At 41.1% G+C, this 23,646-nt stretch overlaps 2 protein-coding genes across 8 annotated transcripts in view; one reads left to right on the top strand and one right to left on the bottom strand.

The window, feature by feature from the left end:
• The window catches only part of GTF2H1 (general transcription factor IIH subunit 1), a 31,648-nt gene extending 27,292 nt beyond the window's left edge, over positions 1–4,356 (bottom strand). Inside the window, exons 1-3 of one of the 4 annotated variants that reach the window (XM_074336107.2) lie at positions 4,130–4,356; positions 2,110–2,150; positions 649–751 (exon numbers count right to left, since the gene is read on the bottom strand). The gene's annotated coding sequence lies outside the window, so the exon portion shown is untranslated. The remainder of the gene's footprint in view (positions 1–648; positions 752–2,109; positions 2,151–4,129) is intronic. The other 3 variants (XM_074336110.2, XM_074336109.2, XM_074336108.2) reach the window with 3 other exon arrangements.
• A 13-nt stretch (positions 4,357–4,369) lies between these two features.
• HPS5 (HPS5 biogenesis of lysosomal organelles complex 2 subunit 2) overlaps positions 4,370–23,646 on the top strand; it is a 38,712-nt gene continuing 19,435 nt past the window's right edge. Inside the window, exons 1-10 of one of the 4 annotated variants that reach the window (XM_019714945.3) lie at positions 4,397–4,741; positions 7,985–8,104; positions 9,692–9,853; positions 12,397–12,507; positions 12,680–12,744; positions 13,197–13,389; positions 14,524–14,657; positions 18,201–18,413; positions 18,727–18,798; positions 23,243–23,331. In XM_019714945.3, coding sequence (XP_019570504.3) covers positions 9,746–9,853; positions 12,397–12,507; positions 12,680–12,744; positions 13,197–13,389; positions 14,524–14,657; positions 18,201–18,413; positions 18,727–18,798; positions 23,243–23,331 — 985 coding nt within the window. In that variant the 5' untranslated portion in view covers positions 4,397–4,741; positions 7,985–8,104; positions 9,692–9,745. The other 3 variants (XM_074336104.2, XM_019714946.3, XM_074336106.2) reach the window with 3 other exon arrangements.

Here is a 23,646-nt window from a genome sequence, read left to right as displayed (position 1 = left end):
AGTGGTTTGGGGCCAAGGCTTGTGACTCTCTAGGAATGGTAAGCAGCCTGCTCTGGATGTAGCAAGAAGCTCATCATGGGGATCAGTGGGCTATAAAGCTGGGTGGTTAGCAGGGAGGCAGATAGTGGAGAACACCATCCTATGTGGCAGACAACTGAACACCTCTGAAGACTTCGACAGGGATGTGCTTTGTATTCTAGGAAATTAATCTGTGGGCAAAATGATACTGAAAAGGGACCACAAAGGGTCTGAACCAGGCTGGTGGCAGTGAGAATGGACAGGAAGGGACAGGAGGAATACTGAGGGAGCAGGATGAATAGACATTGTACTGGCTGAAAGAAGTATCACAGCTGCTTGTTCATACCTCACTTATAGACATGAGTATGGTGGTGCCATTTACAGAAATAAAGAAGAAAGAAGAACAGGTTTGAAAGTGAAAACAAGGAATTCAGTTGTGGACATGATGAGCGTGAGGTGCTGGTGAGTCATGCAGGTGGAGATAGTTTATAATATGTTATGTGGGCATTTGTAAATGTTGGGATGGAGCCTAATAAGCTCAGTAACAAAAAGAGATTTTAAAAATTCCATAAGCCCACAAAACCTTAACATCCATTTCTTTAATTTTAAATTGTGTTTATCTGTACCCACCTTACAAACGTAATGTTGAAGTACATCCAAGTTAATTCTTGTTCTTCACTTGCCATTGGAAATATTTCCCCACATTGTTTTACAATCCTCATAGTTTTGATATCTATATATCACATATAATAGAGGATTAAAATTCTTAATATATCATACTATTTTTTAATTGGTTTATTTGCAGTCCTCCTAAGATTTTGATTACAGGGTTAGTGCCCCTTATAAAGTCTGAAAACCACTGTTCTAGCAAAAAACAAACAACAAAACAACCCCAAAACAAACAAACAAAAAACCATGGAGTTTGATTCCACTCTTAATTTTTAAAAACTCTAAAATTTATTTAATTCTTAATACGTGCCAGGCATTGGACTAAGTTCTTTATAGGCATTATCTCATTCAGTTCCCTGTTAACAATCCTGAGGTAGGTTCTATTAGCTCCATTCTGCAGATAAAGGAAACTGGTTCTGAGAAATCAAGATGCTTTCCAAATGCATCAAGAAGTAGCAGAACTGGGTTTGAATCTGGGTCAGTCTCACCTTGGAATTCCACCACGCTACTATGAAAATATATGTGACTGGAGGGATATACCTCTAATGGTAGTTACCTATAGTAACAGGATTACAGATGGTTTGAATGCTCTTTTAGTTTTACTTCTTCCCAGCAGACCGCTGTAAGATTCACAGAATATTTTGTTGACAAAAAGTATGGGTGCAGTTACATTTAAACAAATGGCTTGATGAAGGTCTGGCTTTACTTAAAAGATTTACTTTATGAAATAATCTGCCACAAGACTTCTTGAAATAGCAAGATCCTCTGGTAAAGGCATTAATTCATTTGCTGTTAAATATTTATTTGCTTGAAGCTAAATGTATATGACTTGCTCTGAGCCTCTGCACATTCTCCTTCCATCTCATTACTTTCACTTGTTTTTTTGGTCTACTCTAAGTTCCAAGTTACTAGGCAAGGTCTCCTATTCTTCTCTTTATGGCACTTACCACAACAGTAATTAATTTTTAAAGTAATTCTTTTAATGTCTGTTTCCCCAATACCGTGTTTCCCCGAAAATAAGACCTAGCTGGACAATCAGCTCTAATGCATCTTTTGGAGCAAAAATTAATATGAGACCTGGTATTATATTATATATATTATATATTATTTAAGACCCAGTCTTATTTTACTATAATTTTTGCTCCAAAAGATGCATCAGAGCTGATTGTCTGGCTAGGTCTTATTTTCGGGGAAACAGATTGACTGCAAGCTTCATAAAGGGCAGAAGCTGCAATGTACTGTGTTCACTGCAATACAGCACGAGCAGTGTATTTTGGTGTACAGGAAGAGTCCAACGAATATCTGTGACATCTGCTTGAGATCTCTGTTGCTAAAAGAATACTATTTTGGTAAGTAAGACACAAGAAAACTTTGCACACACATCTGTGACTAAACTCCAGGAAGCACTAGAACTCTACTTACAGATCAGAGGACCATTCCTCACAGATTCCAATAACTGGCTTCTAAGGAAACAGAGACAGGAAGAATTTGAAACTATCCAGCAAAAACCTTTAAATTACCACATCTCTGCATTCCCATTACTTACATCCCCTTTTCCAATGTGTAAAGGTAAATGTGCAGAAAGAAAGACAACAAGTGAAATATAAACCCTTATCACTCTCTAGAACAAGAGCTGCTGTTATCTGCCAGCATACAAAATGGAGATTTGGAATGCTGCTCGCCATTAGGCAATCAAAAAAATTTTTAACAATTCAGCATTACAGGGAACAAGACATTGAAAACATGTAAAGAGTGACCAAAATGCACTGTTTTAAGGATAGTTACACACACAAGGAAAATACTAAGGAGGAATAACTAATATAGCAATTTTCAGACCAAGCACTTTTTCATCTCACAGCAGTGCAGAGAAAGCAAAGAGGAAAATGTCACACAGAAGCAAGACAGAGGGCAATGCATACTCATATTCACTAATAAATACTGCACGCTAACAAGAGAACAATACTAAAATCCAGAGAGGAGTAATCAGTTGGCAATCAAAATGGGGAAAGGAGGGGCTGCTTAACGCCTGACATCACCACACTGAAGACGAGAGAGAAAAGAGGAAAGGCACAAAGACACCTCTTGCAGCAGTATCCATGAGGGAGAAATAGTGGTCAAAATGCCAGGAAAGCGCAAGGTACACTAGACAGTGTTCTGATAGTAGGGGGAAAAAACCAGCAGCACAGAAAAGCAGGACCAAAAGGTTTTCCACCTTTTAGAGACCAGCAGGGAGAAGATATAAGCCTTGAGGTTAGTGCATACAGGAAGCAGTCCTAATTGACTGGAGCTGATCATTACTTTTAACTGATTCCTCTCTTTTTGACATCAATCTTCCTAATATTTTTAAACAGTCCCCTCTGCATTTGTGTGGATTATTTTTTTTTTTACATTAGCACTACCGTATGTATTTAATATCATCTAGGAGAGACTCAAACCTATCAATCTGCTGCTGCACTGCTGGTTAAGTGAGGGTAGCAGAACAGGTTTAATGGCCCCAAATTCTCTCTCCCTTCTTTCCAAATGAAGGATTTAGGTCTGCTAAAAAGCACAAAGTTCTCTCTAGAGCCCAGTCCTTCTGTAAGCCATAGGCCTGGTACTAGAGATTATTTTCCCTTCTGGTGTGACCTCTCCATCTCATTTGTTCTAGTTTTGACTTTGCTTTATATATTGGGAGAATTCATGGTAAGTATTCATGGGGAGGAATTGTTCCACTCCTTTATGGAGTCAATACTTACTGCAAGGTATATTTCAAATCACTTAGTTTTTGTATGTTTTAAAATTGGGTCTCGTGATGGGCAAAAGGTTAAGTTTTTATTTCCCTTCCCTTCCCCACTATACAGAACCTAAAATCGGTGTTTAGGAGTCAATCAGATACACCTCAGTCAATTTAGCTTCTGAGAACGTCGGGCATTTATAAAGCAGTAATTATACATTTCCATGTGTTGGTGGTCAATTTTAAGATGATTCAACTGGGCATAGACCAAAACTGGGGGAAGGGGTGCGGTGTGGATCGGCACACATGTTAAGGTTTTAAGAAACGTAGAATTGACAGGTGAAGCAAAAGGTTTGTGGACACTGACGGGAAAGCTTTGGTCTTACAGAAACCGAAAGACTCAATAGCGCATTTCCTAACGGAAGGGCTCCTCGCTAGGGAGAGGCCTCCACGTCCTTCATTCTCATGAGCCAAGTCTGATCCCGGGTTTGGGTAAATCTTCCAGTCCCTCCTCCCAGTAGAGGGGTAGGCTTCTTACAGGCAAGTAATTACGGGTCGCCTCGTCCCCGCTTCACGATAATAACGGGCTACCGAGAAGGCAGACTTGAGAGTTGTGGGGACGACGACAGGGACACAGGAAAAAGGGGCAGAATCCAAGCCGTCCTGTGGCTCCTGGGCCTGTCAGCAATTCACCCACCCACCCACCCCCATTCTCCGGTCTAAACTTACCAGGTGGGAGCTACGGCCCTGGGGAGGGAGTAAGTAAGTGGGTTGAGTGAGGTCGAATTCCGCTACGCTTCTTAGAGACGCAGCCGGGAAGAGGCTGAAACCCAGGAGCCGCCGCCGTCACCGCCGCCGCCTCTGTTACTGGGGGGTCTCGCCTCCATCGCTGGCTGCGAGGACTCTGAGGGCACGTGACCGGAAGCACTAAGGCGGGCCTGCGGAGCACGTGACCGCAGGACGCGGCCGCCATGACACCTTCCGCTAGTTCCCTCCCTTCCCCGCGGGTTCCCGCCTGTTTCCTTTCCTCTCGCCGGCTTCAAGCGGTGAAGGTTTCCGGGATCCTGGCTGGCTCACCCTTTTGGCATAGAGCTCCTCCGGTCTCGGTCGGCGTTGCGTCTTCGGCCAGCACAGGCCGGCTAACTGCAGGCCGCAGAGAGCGTAATTGCAACCGCGGCGTGAGGGGGAGGGACTAAGCGCAAGCAGGGGCGTAACTCGTCACGTGACGAGGAAGTACCGTTAACCGCGTTGTCTCGGCGTCCCTGGCGCTCCGGGATGACGTAAACCAGGGAGGGGAGGAGCGAGAGGGGAGACAAGCTTCGGTGCAGCTCTAGGTACTAGGTGAGTATCCCGGCGCCCTGCGGTGAGGGACTGTCCTACTGAAAATTGGGGGTTACCGGCGTGGAGGTGGTGGGGCGGGGCTGAGAGCTACGGGCTGCTAGTCTTTGAACCTGACTTTAATTATTTGGTTACCGAGGCTCCTCTCCTCAAGAACTCCGAATACAGTATTCAAGGTTAGCTGTTAAAAAGTTAGTAGTTCAGCTAGGCAAGGAGATTCTTGTAGGCATGGAGTGTCTCCAGCGGTGCACACAAGGCATGTTGAACGCATGAATGAGGGAGCTGCCATTTCTCTGTCGGAGGTGGAGAGTTCTCTGATTAGTACTTCTTGGGTAGTAAGATCCAATTGTGGAAATGGGGGGAATCTCCTACTTCCCCTTCGCTTAATAACTTTAATTTTTGCTTCCTTTCTTCTCTCTCGTTGCCCCTTCTTCCTTCCATGCATCTAGTGGGGGAAAGAATGCTGTAATTTGCATTTTGTGTGAGCAGCAAACACTGCTCCATTAGTAAAATGAGTAGTTTTGAGAAAAAGCTTTTTGACCTACTATTCGGTTGTGTTACCATCAATTATTGCAGGGAAATGGAAAGATGATTAGATTTGGACTCAGAAAAAGTGGATGCTAGTCTTAGCCTTACCTTTTAAGAGCTCTGTGACGTTGGGCAAGCCAACCCCTCAAAAATTTGTTTCATTGGCTTTGTAAGCATGTATAGCCGTCTTCTGTTTGCTTAGTTTTTTGCTAGGCTGGAGGTGTGACAGATTTAACAGAATGTTTAAACTTAGATGTGCAGGAAGATAGAGTTTTGTTAGATGGAGGAAGATTAAAGAAGCACCATATAGAAAAGTATAGAGGCACAAAGTTCAGAGAGTGAAAGACGAACAAGAGATGACTCAATATAGTAGTTGGAGAGTAGGAGAGAGGAGGTGGGAGATAAGTCTGGGAAACTGGAATGAGATTATAGATTATGTAAGAAGGGTAGCTGTTGAAGGTTTGTACAGAGTTTTTTTAAAAGTACATACTGAAAAAAATCTTGTTCTGGAAAATGTCAGACGGAAGTAGACTGGATAATATAATGAAACCTCAGTATACATAACCCAACTTCAACAATGATCAACATTCTGTTTGTACAGAGCCTTTAAATTTCTAGGTACTTTTTATATCCATTGTCATATTTGATTAACAGTAGCTTTTACTTTGAGCTCAATTCTGCTGTATCTACTGTGTTTCCCCGAAAATAATACCTAACCGGAAAATAAGCCCTAGCATGATTTTTTAGGATGACATCCCCTGAACAGAAGCCCTAATGCGTCTTAATATAAGAGCACAACTTAATATAAGAGCCAGTCTTATTTTCGGGGAAACACAGTAGGTACTAGCAAGGAAGATTGTACTCATTCATTTTATGTGAAAATTTCTTTGGGTTTTAGTTGACCACTTGCTCTGTTGAATCAAAAGTGTGACGTGACTACTTTAAAAACACATCTGATGCTGTTTTAAGTAGTAATATTGAAACTTAGTGTTCAGATCAAGGAGATTAGTGTTTCTACTCTATTCTGTGTTATCCAACTACTTAAGGAGTATCATGTTCAGTTCTAGGCAACAAATTTTCAGGTAAACTAAAGCACCTGTGTAGAAGGTTGACCAGAACAGAGAAATTGTTCAGTCAGGAATGGTCGAAGAACTGGGAATGTTACATTTTTAGAAGACCAGATAACACTTTTCAAATACTGAAATGTTGTTTTAGAGGAGTAAATTTATTCCCTTAAACTGTAGAATCCACAATTAGGAATACTTAGTAAAAGTTCTCAATGGTCAGGTTTCAGCCCAATATTAAAAAGGACCTTGTAACAGTGAGAGCTGTGGAGAGGAGTGGAGTGGAGCAGGCAGCTTCATGAGAGGACGCACTTCCTTTCCATTGCTGAGAATGTTCAGGGTTCCACGGCAAAACTAATTTCTGAATTAGGTGGATATTTGCACTGAATTCATTACCTGTGAGTCTTCCACCTTGAGAATTCTGCGAAGTGGGACTTATATTGGGCTTGGAAGGCTGGGTGGATTTGGATAAGTAGATGTGGAGGGAAAGGAGTAGTCAGTCAGTTCAGGAGAGAATAAGCACAAAGCAAAGTCTAAATTTGGAGTTGGCTTAATACTATCGCGCAGCAACTTCTCGTGAGAACTGACATTGCTTATACTGTTTCTTTTCCACTTTCATCTCCATTAAATCCTTTTTAGAAAAATAAGAACTAGCCAGGTTTTTTTTCCACGCCATTAAATCATAACTTCCAGGACATCCATTCTCTCTTCACTGAGGTCAAGGCCAAATGGCTATCCGCCTCAGAGATTAAGATCACAAGTAGAAGACATACGTAGATATTGGGGTCTTGATGTCATTCTTTTCTATCTTCTTTAGGATCTTGTACTGTTGTTTTTATCTTATATCTTCAACCCGTGAAAACCCTTAAAAAGAGTTTTAAAGACTTTTCTTTTATCTACTATCTACAAATCTGTTTGAGTCTCCCCTGGTCAGAAAGTCAAGAGAGATTTTCTCCTTTCCAGCAGATTTTAGTAATTGAAAGGCCTTATCTTTACTTCCTTTCTGCCCACCCTTGTTGTCAAGTATCTGCCCACAGGACTTCACAGAAATTATTTGATCACCAACACCAACTCCTTCGATACCTTTCTGTTGCCTACCAAATTAAAATTTTCTCAGGTTCTTTAGTTTAAGATTCAAAGTGTTTTGTAACTTGTGCCCGAATTACTAGTCCAGCTTTATCTTTCATGATTCCATTGCTTGAATCCCGTGTTTCAAGCAAAGACCAAACATGTATTCTCCAAATAAATCCTCTATCTATCTTTGCTTATTGCCGGCCTACCTGTTACCCTTACCCTTTCCTTCTGATAAAAGCGTCCTCAGCTCCAGTGCTGCGTCCCTTAGGAAGTTTTCTATGGTTCCTTTTAACTCAATGTGATCTCTCTGTCCTTTAAGATCCAACATAGCACTTTGCTTATGTTTTCCTTGTGAGGGGTGTGTGTATGTGTGTTATTTGTCCTTTTTTTCCCCTGTTTGATTTTAAAGTGACTGATTTCTGGAATAATTTTGTCCTGTTCCCACCGTTATGCCTCATATTTTACTAGGTTCTCAATATTGAGAAGAAAGAGATTTTTTTTCTTAGGTCAGGAATTCTCAAATATTTTGAGTACGATGCATGCCTTGCTTTATTGTGCTTCACTTTATTATGCTTCACAGATGTTGCCCTTTTTACAAATTGAAGGCAAGATCTTCCACCAGCAAAAAGATTACAACTTGATTTATTACGATACTCGCTTTATTGTTGTGGTCTAGAACCAAACCTGCAATATCTTTGAGGTAAGCCTGTATAGGACTACTAAAGATTCTTTTTTTCAGAACACTTCTTGCAGAGGTCAAGCAATATTAAGAACAATATTACTAGCAGATACTAGATACTTATTACTAAAGAATATGACTATACTATGTGTATGCAATAAAAAAATATTAAGCTTATATGTAGCTTGTCATTAGAAAGTATGCTCCATGGAGCGTTAGGACTTTGTTTTGTCTTCTTTCGTATCTCTGGGAGCTAGAACAATGCCTGGCACATAGTTGGTGCTAGGTACATATTTGTTGTGTAAATATTTGTTGTGTAAAACAAGTGGGTAAATACACGTATTTCTGGAAAAAATATCAAAGCGCAAAGTATAAACACTTGAAAAATTATAGTTGTTTCTGAATTTTTTGTAGTATTTGCTTTTTTATTGTTAATTTGGCAGGTAACAAAGGATTGAGAAAAGTTAAAATCCATGGGTAGAATTTTCCTAATTTTTTTTTTCTTTTTATGTTTTTTTGAAAATTAGTGCAATTTGCCCAAAATGTACACAGTTGTTGGACAGTTAAGAATTCTTGTGTTAAATTATGTAGTCCTCATTGGGTATTTTATTGAAGCTCATATGCCTCTTGCTCTACTTCTCTACACCTTCTCAGTTACTACTTACTAGTAGATGCATTCAGTCATTCCACTGATACTTACTGAGCCCCTGATAGGCTGGAGAAAGAGATCCAGAGGTCTAATCTTGTTAACCACTATTAAATTGTTGGCTGATAACCATTGAATTTACTGATAATGGTTTGTAGTTAGAGGCCTTGACGGAAAATTGCCCTTTAGTGAGAGACTTAAAGACAGAAGGTTTACAACTTAAAGAAATGCAGCTGGGGTTGCTATTTTACCATAGAGGAGCTTGACCAATTTCCCTCGGAAATCATACAGTGTCCATTCTACCCACTCACACTGTTAGAGTGGGGTAGCATGGAGGGCCTCAGGAATCTGGGCTTGATGCTCTGGGAGGTGTGGAGTCAGGGAATGCTGCAGGACAAGCTGATGGATGCATAAAATATCTCTGTGTGTGTTTTCTTTCCACCTACATGCTAAGCACCTCCAGAGTAAGGGTCCTTGTGCCTTTCTCATGTTTCCCTCTGTTCTCCACACGTTCATTAAATGCATGCTGAATGAGTGGTGAGCTCACCCCCCTTTCTTCTGCCTCCTTCCCCCCACACTCCAGTTCAAGCCGTTTCTCAGTCTAGCTGTGTAGGACACAGCTCCCTGGCCCATGCTGATACTATGAGCCTTGCGCTCCCCCAGCTGAGGCAGTCGGTCGCAGTCAGCAGCTCACTGCTCATACTGCCTGCTGGCCCTCACACTGGTCACTGGCCGCTCACGGCGGCATTCAGCAGCCCTCAGCAGCTCACACCAACCTCAGGCTGCTCACCGCAGCCCAGCTCCAGGGAGAGCTGTTGTTCACAATCTTAGCTGTAGAGGGTGCAGCTCACTGGCCCATGTGGGAATTGAACCAGCGACCTCGGCGTTAGGAGCACGGTGCTCCAACCACCTGAACCACTGGGCCGGCCCACTGGTGAGCTTCTTAAATTATATTTTTGCAGGTTTTATTCAGGAGTACGGTAACTCACTCAACGTAGTTTCAACTTTCTGGCTAAATGACTTTTGTGCCAGTGATACCGGAGTCCTATAGCCATGTTCTTGCAGAGTTTGAGTCTGTGGATCCATTACTTTCAGCGCTGAGGCTGGACTCCAGTCGTCTAAAGGTGAGTTTCTTGATCTTTGTGCCATTTTCATTTTCATGTTCATATATTTCTGTGCTCTTTGTTACATGTGCCCCCTGCCCGCTAGTTCTTTGTTTTATGGAATCTTGAGTATTCTTACCTGTGATAGTAATGCCTTACATAGAAGTAGCATGTTCATAGCTCTTTCTTGATTTATTTTTTGAGCTGTCATTTGAATTCTTTCCCATCCTTGGAAACCATGATATTGATTGCTGAATTTTTTTCATCTCAGTAATCTTACTGTCTTCTCTTAGAAAGTAATGTATTTGATTGAAAATAAAATAGTACAGTGAGTATACCCATTGCATTTTGAGCAACATGAACCACTGCTGTTATAATACGTTTATTCCAAAACAAGGAGTTTGATATACCCTTCATTATAGGGAACAAAGCAAAAGTCATTAATGAGCTCAGTGAGAAGAAGTAATGTGCTTCCTTTAAATCCCGAGTTCTTTTTTTTTTTTCTTTTTAAAATGAGGCTTTTTTTTTTTCTTTTCTTTTTTTTCAGATTTTTTTTATTGGGGAAGGGGAACAGGACTTTATTGGGGAACAGTGTGTACTTCCAGGACTTTTTTCCAAGTCAAGTTGTTGTCCTTTCAATCTTAGTTGTGGAGGGTGCCGTTCAGCTTCAAGTTGTTGTCCTTTCAATCTCAGTTGTGGAGGGCACAGCTCAGCTCCAGGTCCAGTTGCCGTTTTCTAGTTGCAGGGGGCACAGCCCACCATCCCTTGCGGGAGTCGAACCGGCAACCTTGTGGTTGAGAGGACGCGCTCCAACCAACTGAGCCATCCGGGAGCTCAGCTCAAGGTGCCGTGTTCAATCTTAGTTGCAGGGGGCGCTGCCCACCATCCCTTGCGGGAGTCAAAGAATCGAACTGGCAATCTTGTGGTTGGGAGCCCGCGCTCCAACCTACTGGGCCATTCGGGAGGCAGCTCAGCTCAAGATGCCGTGTTCAATCTTAGTTGCAGGGGGCAGAGGCCACCATCCCTTGCGGGAGTCAAGGAATTGAACTGGCAACCTTGTGGTTGAGAGCCCACTGGCCCATGTGGGAATCGAACCAGCAGCCTTCGGAGTTAGGAGCATGGAGCTCTAACCCCCTGAGCCACCGGGCCGGCCCCAATCCTGAGTTCTTTTGATAAACTCAGGAATGACATGGTGAAGAACAAGTGACAAAGTCAATTTCAAAATAATTTCATTCTTACACTTTTGCTCCCACCCAAACCACTATTCTAGCCTCTTAGCAAAGGGAGACTAGGAAGTAAAAGGCAAATAATAGGAACTACAGTTATGAGGGTCGATTATCAGTTAGATATTTTTTTAGCTGCAAGTTACAGAATACCTTATCAATAATAGCTTAAGCGGTAAAGGTATTTGGAACCTCATTGGAGGATAGTGTTTCTGGGTTTAGTGTAGTGGCCCAGTGATATCCCTGAGGACCCAGGCTCTCTTCCTTTCCTGTTTTACCGTCATCCATATATTGGCATTTAGTCAGAGTTGCAAGATAAGTGTCCTGGCTCCAATCTTGATGTCTCCGTTAGCCTCTCAAGCAAGAAAAAGGGGTCCAAAGACAAAGGCTTTCTTTTGTTCACACTCTGCCTTTTATCTGGGAAGGTAAAGCTTTCTAAGAAGCCCTAGCAGGCTTAGGCTTACTACTGGATTTGAGTCACATGGCTCCCCCTAGCTGCAAGAGAAACCGGTAAGTGAATATTTAAGTTTTTCAGTTTCTATGGTGGAAGCAGCAAGGTTGAAGAGGGGGGGACTGTCTTGTCAGCCAACCCACAATTTTTGCCCCAAGGTGTTGGGCACAACATGGCCGCTGCTCTCTCTGGTGCAGCAGGAGAGGAATCAGCAGGCTGAGGGTAGGGGAGACGTAATAGTAGCGGCCTTCATCTGTGTCCTCCGCAGTCTCACTTGCTCTAAAAGCTATGGGTGTTTTGTGCTGTTAATATTACACAGACTAGAAATGATGTAAGTGAGCAAAAGATTAAAGTCGTTGTTTTATCCCCTGGAGACTTACTTGATCTTCCATCGTGGTGGTCAGCATGGGAATGACCAAGCCAAATTATACAAAAGGTGAATGGTCTAGTAACTAGTGGGCTTTTGCCCAGGAAAAATTATTTATTTATTTATCTATTAACTTTTTTTTATTAGTTTCAGGTGCACAAAGCAATGCACTAGATAGACATTTATCATTTATATCCCTCACACAGTGACACAACCCCCTCTCCCCCCATCCATTACCTCTCTGACATTGCACACAGCCATTCCATTTCAGGGAAAATTATTTAGACAGTTCAACCTGTTCAGCCATTTTGAGATTCAATTAAAAATGTAAAGCCAAAATGTTCTTCTGTAATTTTCACTATACTAGAATGAGAGCAAAGGTGCCATTATGTGGTGTCCAGCTGGGGGGTGGGGTGGGGTGGGGGAAGAACCTGGTGTACAGATGCTTGGTACTTATTGCAAGTGGGTAGCTTATTTGAGCCAGTGATCGTGATCTCATGCTTGTCCATTTACATGTTTTCAGTGCACGAGCATAGCTGTGTCTCGGAAATGGTTGGCTTTGGGCACTTCAGGAGGAGGTCTCAATCTCATTCAAAAAGAAGGCTGGAAGCATAGGCTTTTTCTTTCACACAAGGTAAGGTTAAGGGTAGCCCTGTTGTATCCCATTTAGAGTACCTTTCACAAGTGCAGATTTCTCCATTATAAATAATCATTTGGAATAAAAGAAGAATGTAAAGCTGGAGGTTTAACAGGAAAAAACTACCATTTTTGAGAAGCTGCCTGAAATTTTTCCTTTTGTGCTCTAGGAAGGTGCAATTTCTCAGGTTGCCTGTTGTTTACATGATGATGATTATGTTGCTGTAGCTACCAGGTGAGAAACTGTTTTAAAACTATCTGACCTTTTCCAAATGCATTTTAAATTGACAAACATAGTTTTGTGTTTGTTAGGGTGACCGGCTGTCCCGATTTGCCTAGGACTGTCCCAGTTTTAGCACTGACGGTCCTGTGTCCTGGGAAACCTCTCAGTCCACAGCAAACCTGGATAGACAGTTTGGTCACCTTAGTGTTTGTGGAAAATGCTAATATGCGGCAATAACATTTTAATGGCCTTAAAAGAGAAAGGTAACATAATTTAGAACATCTAAGTTCTATTATACTGGATTGGTGAACCAATGCAAGGAAATCAATACCTTGATTTTATACTTCCTCTTTTTTGAAGAACAAGTTTTCATGTATATTTAATACAGTTGAAATTGTGCTGCAGTTAAATTGTACCGTTTTCACCATTGTCAAAAATTTGCCTCTGTGGCTCAATTCTTGCAGTCAAGGTCTTGTAGTTGTTTGGGAATTAAATCAAGAGCGTCGTGGGAAACCAGAACGAATTTGTGTGTCTTCAGAACACAAAGGCCGAAAAGTTACAGCTCTCTGTTGGGACACAGCTATTCTTAGAGTTTTTGTAGGTGACCACCTGGGGAAAGTTTCTGCTGTCAAGCTCAACACTTCTAAACAAGCGAAGGTGAGAACCAGTCCTGTTCTTTGTGTATGTGGGTGAGATAAAAGGTGTTGTCTCACAGAATTTAAATTAAAGGACACAATTTTATCTACTGTATTTCTTGGGGGACATATCTAGAGCCCAGAATATTAATTTTGAGGAGACTTGTTTGTATGTAGTACATACAGCTGCCTGGTCTAGCTTGATACTGTTGCAAAATGGCTTCTGTGAGCTAGCTTCAGTAATTTACACTTTGTTATACGCCATAATTCACTTGTATGGCTCACTTTAATAAAGCATTTTTAAATATTAGTCTATTAAGAAAGAAAAGATGCCTATTTATTAGTTGTGTGAATAAAATGCCAAACATGGAAATGGCACCAATTGCCCAGGCTCCTATTTTTGTCAAGCATAGAAGAAACTCATGGGTCTAGGTCTATGTTCTCTGAGGATGGATATAACTTACTGTGAATGGAATCTTAAAGGTACCTTCTGGATTGCACTCAGCTGTTCAGGTTCCCAGGCTTCCCTCCAAGGTTATTGTTGAAGTAGAAGGGTTGAGTCTCAGGTTACCCTAACAGAACGCTCCAGTCTGTCACGAAGCCAGCTCCATACTAGTCCTCTTCTCCAAGGCTATTACATGGAAGCGGGGAACTTGTCTCTCATTGGCTTATTTCCATATAGGATCCTGGCAGAAAAGAGATCTAACTGCCTCTGGCTAAATTACTTTATTTTAATTAGCGTATCAGAATATTCTTCTGGCTTGGTCAAGATGACGCATTAAAGTTATCACTTGATTCCTTATATATTTTTGATCCAAAATACAGTTGGAACACTACACAGAGTATAGACCTAATTTGTCTTTTTCCTAAAGGGAGAAGTACTGTCTACAGGTGAAAAATTCTCTTACATATTCTACAACTTCATCCTTTTCATTCTAACCTCTAAGATTAGATAATCACAAACAGAACCCAAAGAATTCTCTTCTGCAGTTGTGTACCAAATTATTTCACACAACTTTGATATCCTAACAGGCAAATTAAATTTTGGATTAAACATTTTTATTTTGCTATCCAAGGTATTTTTATTTAAAAGGTAAAGAGAAGATTATGTGTATATGTAATGATCCACTTTTTTTCCTTGGCATGTCCCTTTTAGGCAGCTGCTACCTTTGTGATGTTTCCTGTTCAGACAATAACAACAGTTGACTCCTGTGTTGTCCAGTTAGATTATTTGGATGGAAGATTACTTATCTCTTCACTTACTCGATCCTTCTTGTGTGATACTGAGAGGTATATTGACCAACCATGACTCATAAGAGACACAGAATTTTAGAATGGAAGGGACTTAGAAATCATCTAGCCCAAGCCTGTCACTCCATTTATACAGATATTAATAAGGACCCAGCTATATGCAAGCTGACGTTAGACAGTAGAGAAGAGATAGAGGAGCCTGTGGATGCTAGTGGGTGACTAAGGTAGATACTCGGTTAGCTCTGCGTGAAGCATGGTCTGACTGCCATGGGGGAAGGCCAGACAAAGGCCTTTTCAATGTGGGGAATCGGGAAGTCTTTCTTGATTGAATTTGTTATTGTTTAAATTTATTGTGTATTTAATGGAATTTTACTAAAGGGTAAAATTTTACTAAAGGGTAAAATTGGATGAAGAATAAGAACTTTATGTAGTACATACAGCTGCGTGGTTCTAGCTAGATACTTGTATTCTGACAAGTATTCTACTGAAATCTCAAGGGTGGAGCCAAAGGAGTGTATTCAGCTGTGAAATACCAGAGCAGAACAGGAATCAGCTTGAAATGAATGTTACATATTCATTTCCTCATCCTTTCTCACTGCAAGTTCCTCAGCCTTTCTCACCGCAAGGAAATTTTCACTGGCTTCTCCTCTAGCCCCCCATTCCTTAGGCCATTCCCTCTTTTAAAAATTTCTTGGGAGAATTTTGAGCATACACGAAAGGAGAGAGTTGTATAGTGAATCCCTGTGAACCCACTAGCCAGTAGTTTTGATGAGGATATTTGGTAGGTGAAATTTGGAGGAAGAGGTGTAGGCAGGGATAGTCTAGCAGGAAGAAATAGCTTTCAGGGGAGAAGTGAGAAACAACTAGTCATATTCCAAGACCTGCCAGCCTGGCTTGAGTAGGGGAGTTGTGGGAGGTCAAGTTGGTAAATTGGCACCACACTGAGAGTGACAGCCTTAAATGTCATGCTAATTAGGTAGGTGGGTTCTCAGAGTGATTTAGGAAAGTGTACATATAGAAAATCAGAGTTTGGAAATTGATTGCCTTAGAACTATCCAGGCTTGGGAAGTCTTTATTTCCAGAGGTTCATGCATCTCAGAAAACTGCTATTCTAGAAAGCAGGAGACTGTTTATTCCAAAAGGTTTGAAGAAATGTATGTTGACTGTCAGGGATGAGGAGAAGACGTACTTTGTTTTTATTTTCTTGGGATGAGAAAGGCACTTGGGAAGGAGGCCAATAATAGCAGGTAGCAGGTGTCTGGTATCAGAGAATCTACCTGGACAGCAGAGAGACAAGGCATTGAGGCACAAATGGTCCGTTACATTGAATTAGTAGGGAGGATGATGTACTTGCTTCTGACTTATTTCAGACTATAGATGAAGTTACACTTACGGAACTGGAGGTCATCTAGTGTCACCCTTTCATTTTTGTAGATTAGAAAGCTTAGGCCTGGTGAGTGAGAAAGCTTGCTTGACATCACACAGCTGGGAAGAGGCAGGCGCGACTAGAACGTTTATGTCTTGATTCTGTGCCTTTCCTGTTACCTCAGTTACCTCTACTACATCCTTTGACATTAGACTTTTGGTCGTTAACTCCACCCTTGAGGTTGTGCTGAAATATTTGTTAGTTTTACAGAGTTCTTAACTATTCTTCATCTGTAGGTTTTCAAGTTTACCAAATAGTCCAGTTCAGAAATGTGGCTGGAATTCTAACACAGTGATCAGAACAACTGAACTGAATTAACACCTCATTGTGGTTGTTTGAGGGTCTAGTGAAGTGGTATATATGAAAGACTTTTTAAAATTAAGAGCTAAATAAGTGGAGGTTTATTTTTCCCTCTGCAATAGAGTTGCTAATCATTATTTATCCATTTCACAGAGCTGTCGCTATAGTTGGTTATGAAAATAACACAACGTGCTGCTAAAATAACATGTGTTAGAAGTGCCCACTTTCTGTAAGCTAGAATTCAGTTTTGGGGGACACGGATAGTATAATAATTTTAAAAGGTCATTTATGTTAAAAAATTTTTATTTGTGTCAACCTATATTCCCTACCAATAAACTCCCTTTTTTTTTTAAACTGAGACTCCTAATAACTAACCGAAGTGATAGCTATGGATTTGCTTCTTTTGCTAGCCACTGTCCACTTTCTGTCAGTATTGTTAATGAAAAAGGTGGATCCCTGGAGGGACTAGAACAAACAGAAACAAACAACTATGATATAGTGGAGAGAACACTGGATAATGGAGCCTGGCCTATGATTTCATGTTCTGGTTCTGCCACTTTTTAACCTTGCTAAATGTCAGTTTCCCCTTCCAGAATGAAGAGGTAGTTGTCAGGATTAATGAAGATAATGTATATGAAATAATTATCCTTGTGCCTGTCACATGTTGTTTGAAAATATAGAAAACAAGATTAATGAGCATTCAAGTGAATTGACTGTCCACTCAGCAAACATTTATTGCACGCCGCTGGATCCTTAGCACTACATTAAGCATCGCAGAGAATATAAAATAAGCAAGAAATATATTTTATTTTCAAATAAGGAACATAAGTCATAAAACCATAACTTCTTGTTTCTCCCATTTCAAAGCACTTTCACATCCGTGTTCTCATAGTAAAGCTGATGTTCTGTTTTACTCCTGAAGTAAATTAGTACAGGGGTGTTTATTGAATTAGATAAGGTCACATAGTAAATTCACACTCAAGAGCATGTTCGATTATTCTGCAGTAGGAGTTTGCGTATATAGAGCACTGCGTATTGGGTGCCTTCTGGGGCCAGATGCTGTGCTATATACTGGGAATTCAACTAAAGAGTAAGCAATGGCCTATGTCTTGAAGATAGTCATAATCTACTGTTTAAGTGGGCACAGTTGCCATATGTAATGTGGTAAGTGCTAGGAAAACATAGCATGGGAAGCATGCAACTCAGCTTATGGGAAATCTCAGAGGAAGAATGATGGAGCTAAGTCATGAACAATGAGTAAAGGAGTTTTTTCTTTTTTTTCTTTTTTGAGTAAAGGCGTTTTTAGGAAGAGACATCTTCATCATTACACCTTCCATGTTCCCAGGCAGTGTGCTGTCAATCTAGCTCATGTAATCATAAGGGAACAGAATGTTCCAGAAGGACTTAGCATTTTGAGGAAAGAGTAAGAAGTTTATTGGGTGTTTGTGGTAGGGGAGTGGCTTGGAGACAGGGTTGGAGGGGTAGATTAGTGGTTTCCATGGAGTGGCCAAAGAACACGGTGATTTGGGAAGCAATCAGTAGGAGTGACAGATGTATGAAATGGTTTGGTAGCACTCATTTTTCAGTTTTGAAAGGGGCCTTCATGTGAATTCTGAGCCTCGCATTCTGTGGGTAATAAACTGATGTGAAGTGGTTTCCTTCCTGTCACACAAATAGTGAATGGCAAATCAGAGCTAGATCCCTGTTTTGCCCTTTCCATTCTGTTGTTCTTTCTAGTCCACTGCTACTATAATAGAGGACATCGTGGGTGGGGTTATGGCCACGCTGATTGGTAGTGCCATTGTTTTTGACCTTTTTGTAGGTAACCATGCTTCCTCTTCCTTTCTGGGTGTTAGAGAAAAATTTTGGAAAATTGGAAACAAGGAAAGAGATGGAGAATATGGAGCTTGCTTCTTCCCTGGAAGGTGTTCTGCAGGCCAGCAACCCCTAATATACTGTGCTCGCCCCGGCTCCAGGGTGTGGGAAGTGAACTTTGATGGGGAAGTTCTAAGTACACACCAGTTTAAGAAACTCCTCTCATCGCCACCTCTCCCTGTGATTACTCTAAGGTAATGATTTGTATGGCTGGTAAGGGAATAGTTGAGGAACTTACATGGAGGGGTTGGATTGAAACCTCTGATACTGTATATGCGTTAAAGATTTGATTATATCTCTTAAGAGTGAAGCAGGATTTTTATTAAAAGATTGAGAGAAACCAAAAAGTCTTTCATCAATTATCTTTCATATAACTTAAGGCAAATTGAATAAGGGCAGATGCAGTTAGGCTCTTGGGTTTGTTTTGGAGGCAAACATTTTCCTATACAGGGAAAAGGATACTTTCATGTTGTGATTAAATCATTAACAGACGTACTTATTTCCTAGATCAGAACCGCAGTATGATCATACAGTTGGATCCTCCCAGTCTTTGTCTTTCCCCAAACTCTTGCATCTTAGGTAAGTTTCTCCCTTTGATTCTTAAGAAAAAGAAAAAGAACACCGTTCTTTTGTTTCTCATTCAGGGGCAGTTAGCTTTCTAAGGTTGTTTTTGTACTAAATTATTTTTTGAAAATTAGGACGTGACTGTGTTATGTAAAGTGTTCTGTATATAGAAATGAAATGATCATAGAAATATGCTTTGAACTGACCTAAACCAATTGGGCAGTTTTTTGGTTTTTTTTTAAACTTTTATTTATTTAAGTGTGTTTTTCCAGGACCCATTAGCTCCAAGTCAACTAGTTGTTTCATTCTAGTTGTGGAGGGCGCAGCTCACAGTGGCACATGTGGGGATCGAACCGGCAACCTTGTTGTTAAGACCACCATGCTCTAACCAACTGAGCTAACCGGCCACCCCCCAATTGGGCAGTTTTTAATTGTCAGGGAACTTCTGACAATTCGAGTTAAGAGCTATAGGTGCTCGTTTGTTTATAACCTCCGCTAACCTTGTGGGATGTTATAGTGAAAGCTGGTCTCAGATTGCAGTCTGTGGCCCAGATGTATGTGTTTCTTAGCAGGCAGGCACCAAAATAGTTGTAGAACTTGTTTTTGTAAGCTTGGTGAAATTTCAGTTCCCTTTCCTTTAGGCACTTTGACAAGTACCTTGCATGAAAGAGCTGCTCAGGCAGATTCAGCCAGCCATGTTCTATTCTAATATCAGGGTTCCGTTACTTCCAAGTTGGATTAGGTGCAAAAGTCCACCAGTAAGTGGTAGCACAGAGAGCCAGTGAAGCCTGTTAGCTGTTGGACTTGCTGATTCTTACACCTGTGGGGGTGCCAGTGTATGATTTTTAGCTAATCTATGTGTCTGGAACTCTTCTTGTTTCATCAGTGGGAAATTATTTCTAGTATCCCTTAGGCTAATGCGTAAGATCTCTGATGCAGATTCAGAGAATATTTAGAGGCTGTTATAGGGTATGCTGGAGTGTGGACTCCCCGATTGGGTTTTTTCAAAGGCTAACTAACTGCTCTTAAAATGTGATATTTAAAAGAAACAACACTTGAAATGTTAATTAATTGCCCCTAACTAATGTATGCATATGTCACACTGCCTACAATAAAGTATTTAAAAGTAGATTGTAGATAATATAACTCTTTCATAAATCCATAATGCATCCTGAAAGTTACTGGAGAAAGACAGCTATTTATTTGCCCATAATTGGATAAAGCATATTAAAGACTCTTCCTTTATGGCACTTACCACAGTTTTTTGTTTTTAATTTTTTTAAATTTTTATTGGGGAATATTGGGGGACAGTGTGTTTTTCTAGGACCCATCAGCTCCAAGTCAAGTTGGTTTTTTCTTTTTTCTTTTTCAATCTAATTGTGGAGGGCACAGCTCAATTCCAAGTCAAGTCGTTGTTTTCAATCTAGTTGTGGAGGGCGCAGCTCAGTGGCCCATGTGGGAATCGAACCGGCAACCTGGGTGCTATGAGCACTGCTCTAACCAACTGAGCCAACCAGCCACCCCTTACCACAGTTTATAATTACATATTCATGCAACATTTATGCCTGTCTTTCTCCGAGACAGCAGATTGTGAGGGCTCCATGTCTGCTTTGTTCACTATTTTATTCTCAGTGCCTGGCATATATAGACATTAATAAATATATGTGGAGATAAACTATTTAAAGCTCCCTTTACAGTTCCTGCCATAGCAAGCAGAGCCCATCATGATCGGCTCTGCCTACTCCTCGGCATCAGCAATAATTAAGGCACTTTGAAGCCTTTGCTGACTTCTCTAGTGTGTTTAGATCAGACACTTAGCCTGTTGTTGCACCTTGTTCATTCCTTCATCACCTCCCCTATTTCACTGTACCGTGAATATCCATCACAGCACCAGATGGTCAGCTCCTTTACTATGGGCACAGCGCGAGGCATACAGACGCTGGCCCACACAGCGAAATTATTCAACAAAGATTGTTTGAAAAACCATGAGTAGGAGGACTTCCTGTTTCTGTTTGTTTTTTCCCTCCTGTGCACTTCTGTCTTGTGACCTCGACTGTTACACCCACAAATACTACAAGAAAGTAAACTTACATACTTTGTTTCCCCTTGGGTACAGTGGGATCACTTTCTCTTTGACTTTTTAAACAATGCTGTTAGGTTTGTGTCCCAATCTGTTTATTATCAGGGAAGGGATGGGGGGGGGGAAGGATGTATAAATTACAAAGTATCAACTCTTACCTCTCCCCCACTCCCAATCTAACCTAGGTTGCTATTCCTAAGGAATCTTTCCAAGCTGAATATCAAGTTCAGTATCAAAATCATGATCCTGTATCTCTTTACTCAGGGATCCTCTGGCCTCTCATTTTCTCCTTTGGCTCCGGAAGGCAGGCTTACAGTTTTACTTGCTTTGGACTTGGATTCTGACCGTTTCTTCCATCTGTGTGACAAAGATTACTTCCCTATAAAGGCAGTGATGTGATCTTACGTTGACAACAGGTTCAATATTTGCGTGAGGACACAATTCCTGCTAAATATCACTCTTACTTTCATAGCCACATGGTACTGTTTTTAGTCCTCTTGGGGTCATAAAGAAAAAAAAAGGTCACTATCTCAAGATGATAATTTGTTGGAGAAATGTTTATTTCTATAGAAAGTTTAACGAGAGTGAGAAATAAGAGTTGTGACAGTGCAGTGCATGCTTAAGGGCCGCGTGAGCAGGTTGACAAGAGAGGTTGAGAGCAGGAGGACGAGCGAGGCTGAGCACCGTCAGAGAAGGATTTCAGTGGGGAGTACAACTTCTGCGCATCCTTGAGAGGGGGCTGGAATGAGGACATTATACATTGGGGGGTGCCCAATGTATAGTAAAGGGGCAAGAAGCAGAGAGTACCAGTGGTATGAAAGAATAGTAGCAGCCTTGAGAGAGCAATGAGATGCATGAACAAAGGAGTAGAGAAGATGAGCAGAGATGGACTGAACCAGAGCACCAGAAAGGAATGCGGACCAAGAAAGGGCAGTGTCCCAGAGTCCAGGGAGCTGAGGTTCAGGCAGGAAGGAATAGCCAGCTCGGTTTGGCCCCTGCTTGGGGATCAAGAAGGGGAATGAGGAAGGGATAGTGGGTTTGGCAGTTAGGAAATCGATGGCTTTTTGAGAATGCAGTTAAATGGAATAATCAGGATTCCAGGTAACAGTGGGTGGCTCAGTGAGGATAAATGAGGGAAGAAGTTGATTTTGTGAGGCACCGAGGAAGTAGGTTTTGTGAGGCAAGGATTTTGTCTCGGTCTTGGAACCAGACGGTCCTGAGTATAAATTCTCACTCTTTTGCATTCATGCTGAATGTCCTTGGGTGTATTTTTTCATGTCTCTGAGCTTCAGATTTTTAAAAAAATATTAAGTAGGGATAGCACATCTATCTTGATGAGTTGCTACAAGGTTATGTAATATAGTTTTTTGTTTGTTTGTTTGTTTTTAATATTTTATTGGAGAAGGGGAACAGGACTTTATCAGGGAACAGTGTGTACTTCCAGGATTTTTTCCAAGTCAAGTTGTCGTTTTAATCATAGTTGTGGAGGGCACAGCTCAGCTCCAGGTCCAGTTGCTGTTGTTAGTTACAGGGGGCCGCAGCGCACCATCCCTTGTGGGAGTCGAACCGGCAACCTTCTGGTTGAGAGGATGCGCTCCAACCAATTGAGCCATCTGGGAGCTCAGTGGCAGCTCAGCTCAAGGTGCTGTGTTCAATCTTAGTTGCAGGGGGTGGAGCCCACCATCCCTTGCGGGACTCGAGAACTTGAACTGGCAACCTTGTGGTTGAGAGGATGCGCTCCAACCAACAGCCATCTGGGAGGCAGATCAGCTCAAGGTGCCATGTTCAGTCTTAGTTGCAGGGGGCAGAGCCCACCATCCCTTGTGGGACTCGAGGAGTTGAACTGGCAGCTTTGTGGTTGAGAGCCCACTGGCCCATGTGGGAATCGAACCGGCAGCCTTCGGAGTTAGGAGCATGGAGCTCTAACCGCCTGAGCCACCGGGCTGGCCTCTCAGTCTTTGTTTTAAATGTGCCCCATCATACTACATATACTACATATGGGAAGTTTAGCAGCTTTAGCAAACATTGGTTAAGATACCACCAGTCTTTTCTTTTTCTAGAAGATATTTAATGTATACAGTATATCCAAGTATTTCCTATTACCAGCCTTTTCTTTTTCTAGAAAGTATTTAGTGTATATACCTGAATTTTTCATATATTCTGCTATTTGGCATATATTCTGCTATTTTTTTAGTGGGTTGTTGTTATAGACAGAAAAGAGGTTTTAGGACTTGATTAGCTCGATTACTGTTGTGTTTTTTTATAAAGGCTGATTTTCCTGTAATAGCTAATGTGAGGGTCTGAATTCAGGGAATTATGTCATAAACTTCTGTATCTGAGCAAAGTTATTCTCTTGACTCCTTCCATTTTTTCTTGCAGTGAACATTGTGTGTTGACTTGGACAGAAAGAGGAATTTATATTTTCATTCCTCAGAATGTACAAGTTCTTCTTTGGAGTGAAGTCAAAGGTAATTATATTTTTCTTCATTGTGTAATTTTTAATCTCATGCTTGTGAAAGAATTATTATAGGTGGATTCTCTTGTGTAAAAAATAGAAAAATAGAATGAGTTGACATTTCTTGTAAAGATTAACATCATAGATGTTTCCCATTGTAAGATACTTCACAAGCACACATTTGTTAATTTGTGTTTTAGTTATTTTTTAACTTTTAAATACAGTTTTATTTATTCTTAAGTATTAATAACCACTGCTAAGGATTGAATGGGTTAATTTTCTTCCTCTCCTTATCTTGAACTTTTACCCCTGTTAGAAGTCTTGTTTT

This window comes from Rhinolophus sinicus, chromosome 14 (assembly GCF_057876585.1).
Source record: "Rhinolophus sinicus isolate RSI-liver-muscle chromosome 14, RSI-T2T, whole genome shotgun sequence".
Classification (NCBI taxonomy): Eukaryota; Metazoa; Chordata; class Mammalia; order Chiroptera; family Rhinolophidae; genus Rhinolophus; species Rhinolophus sinicus.
Note: the sequence above shows the minus strand (reverse complement) of the source record. Positions and strands in the feature narration are given on the sequence as shown.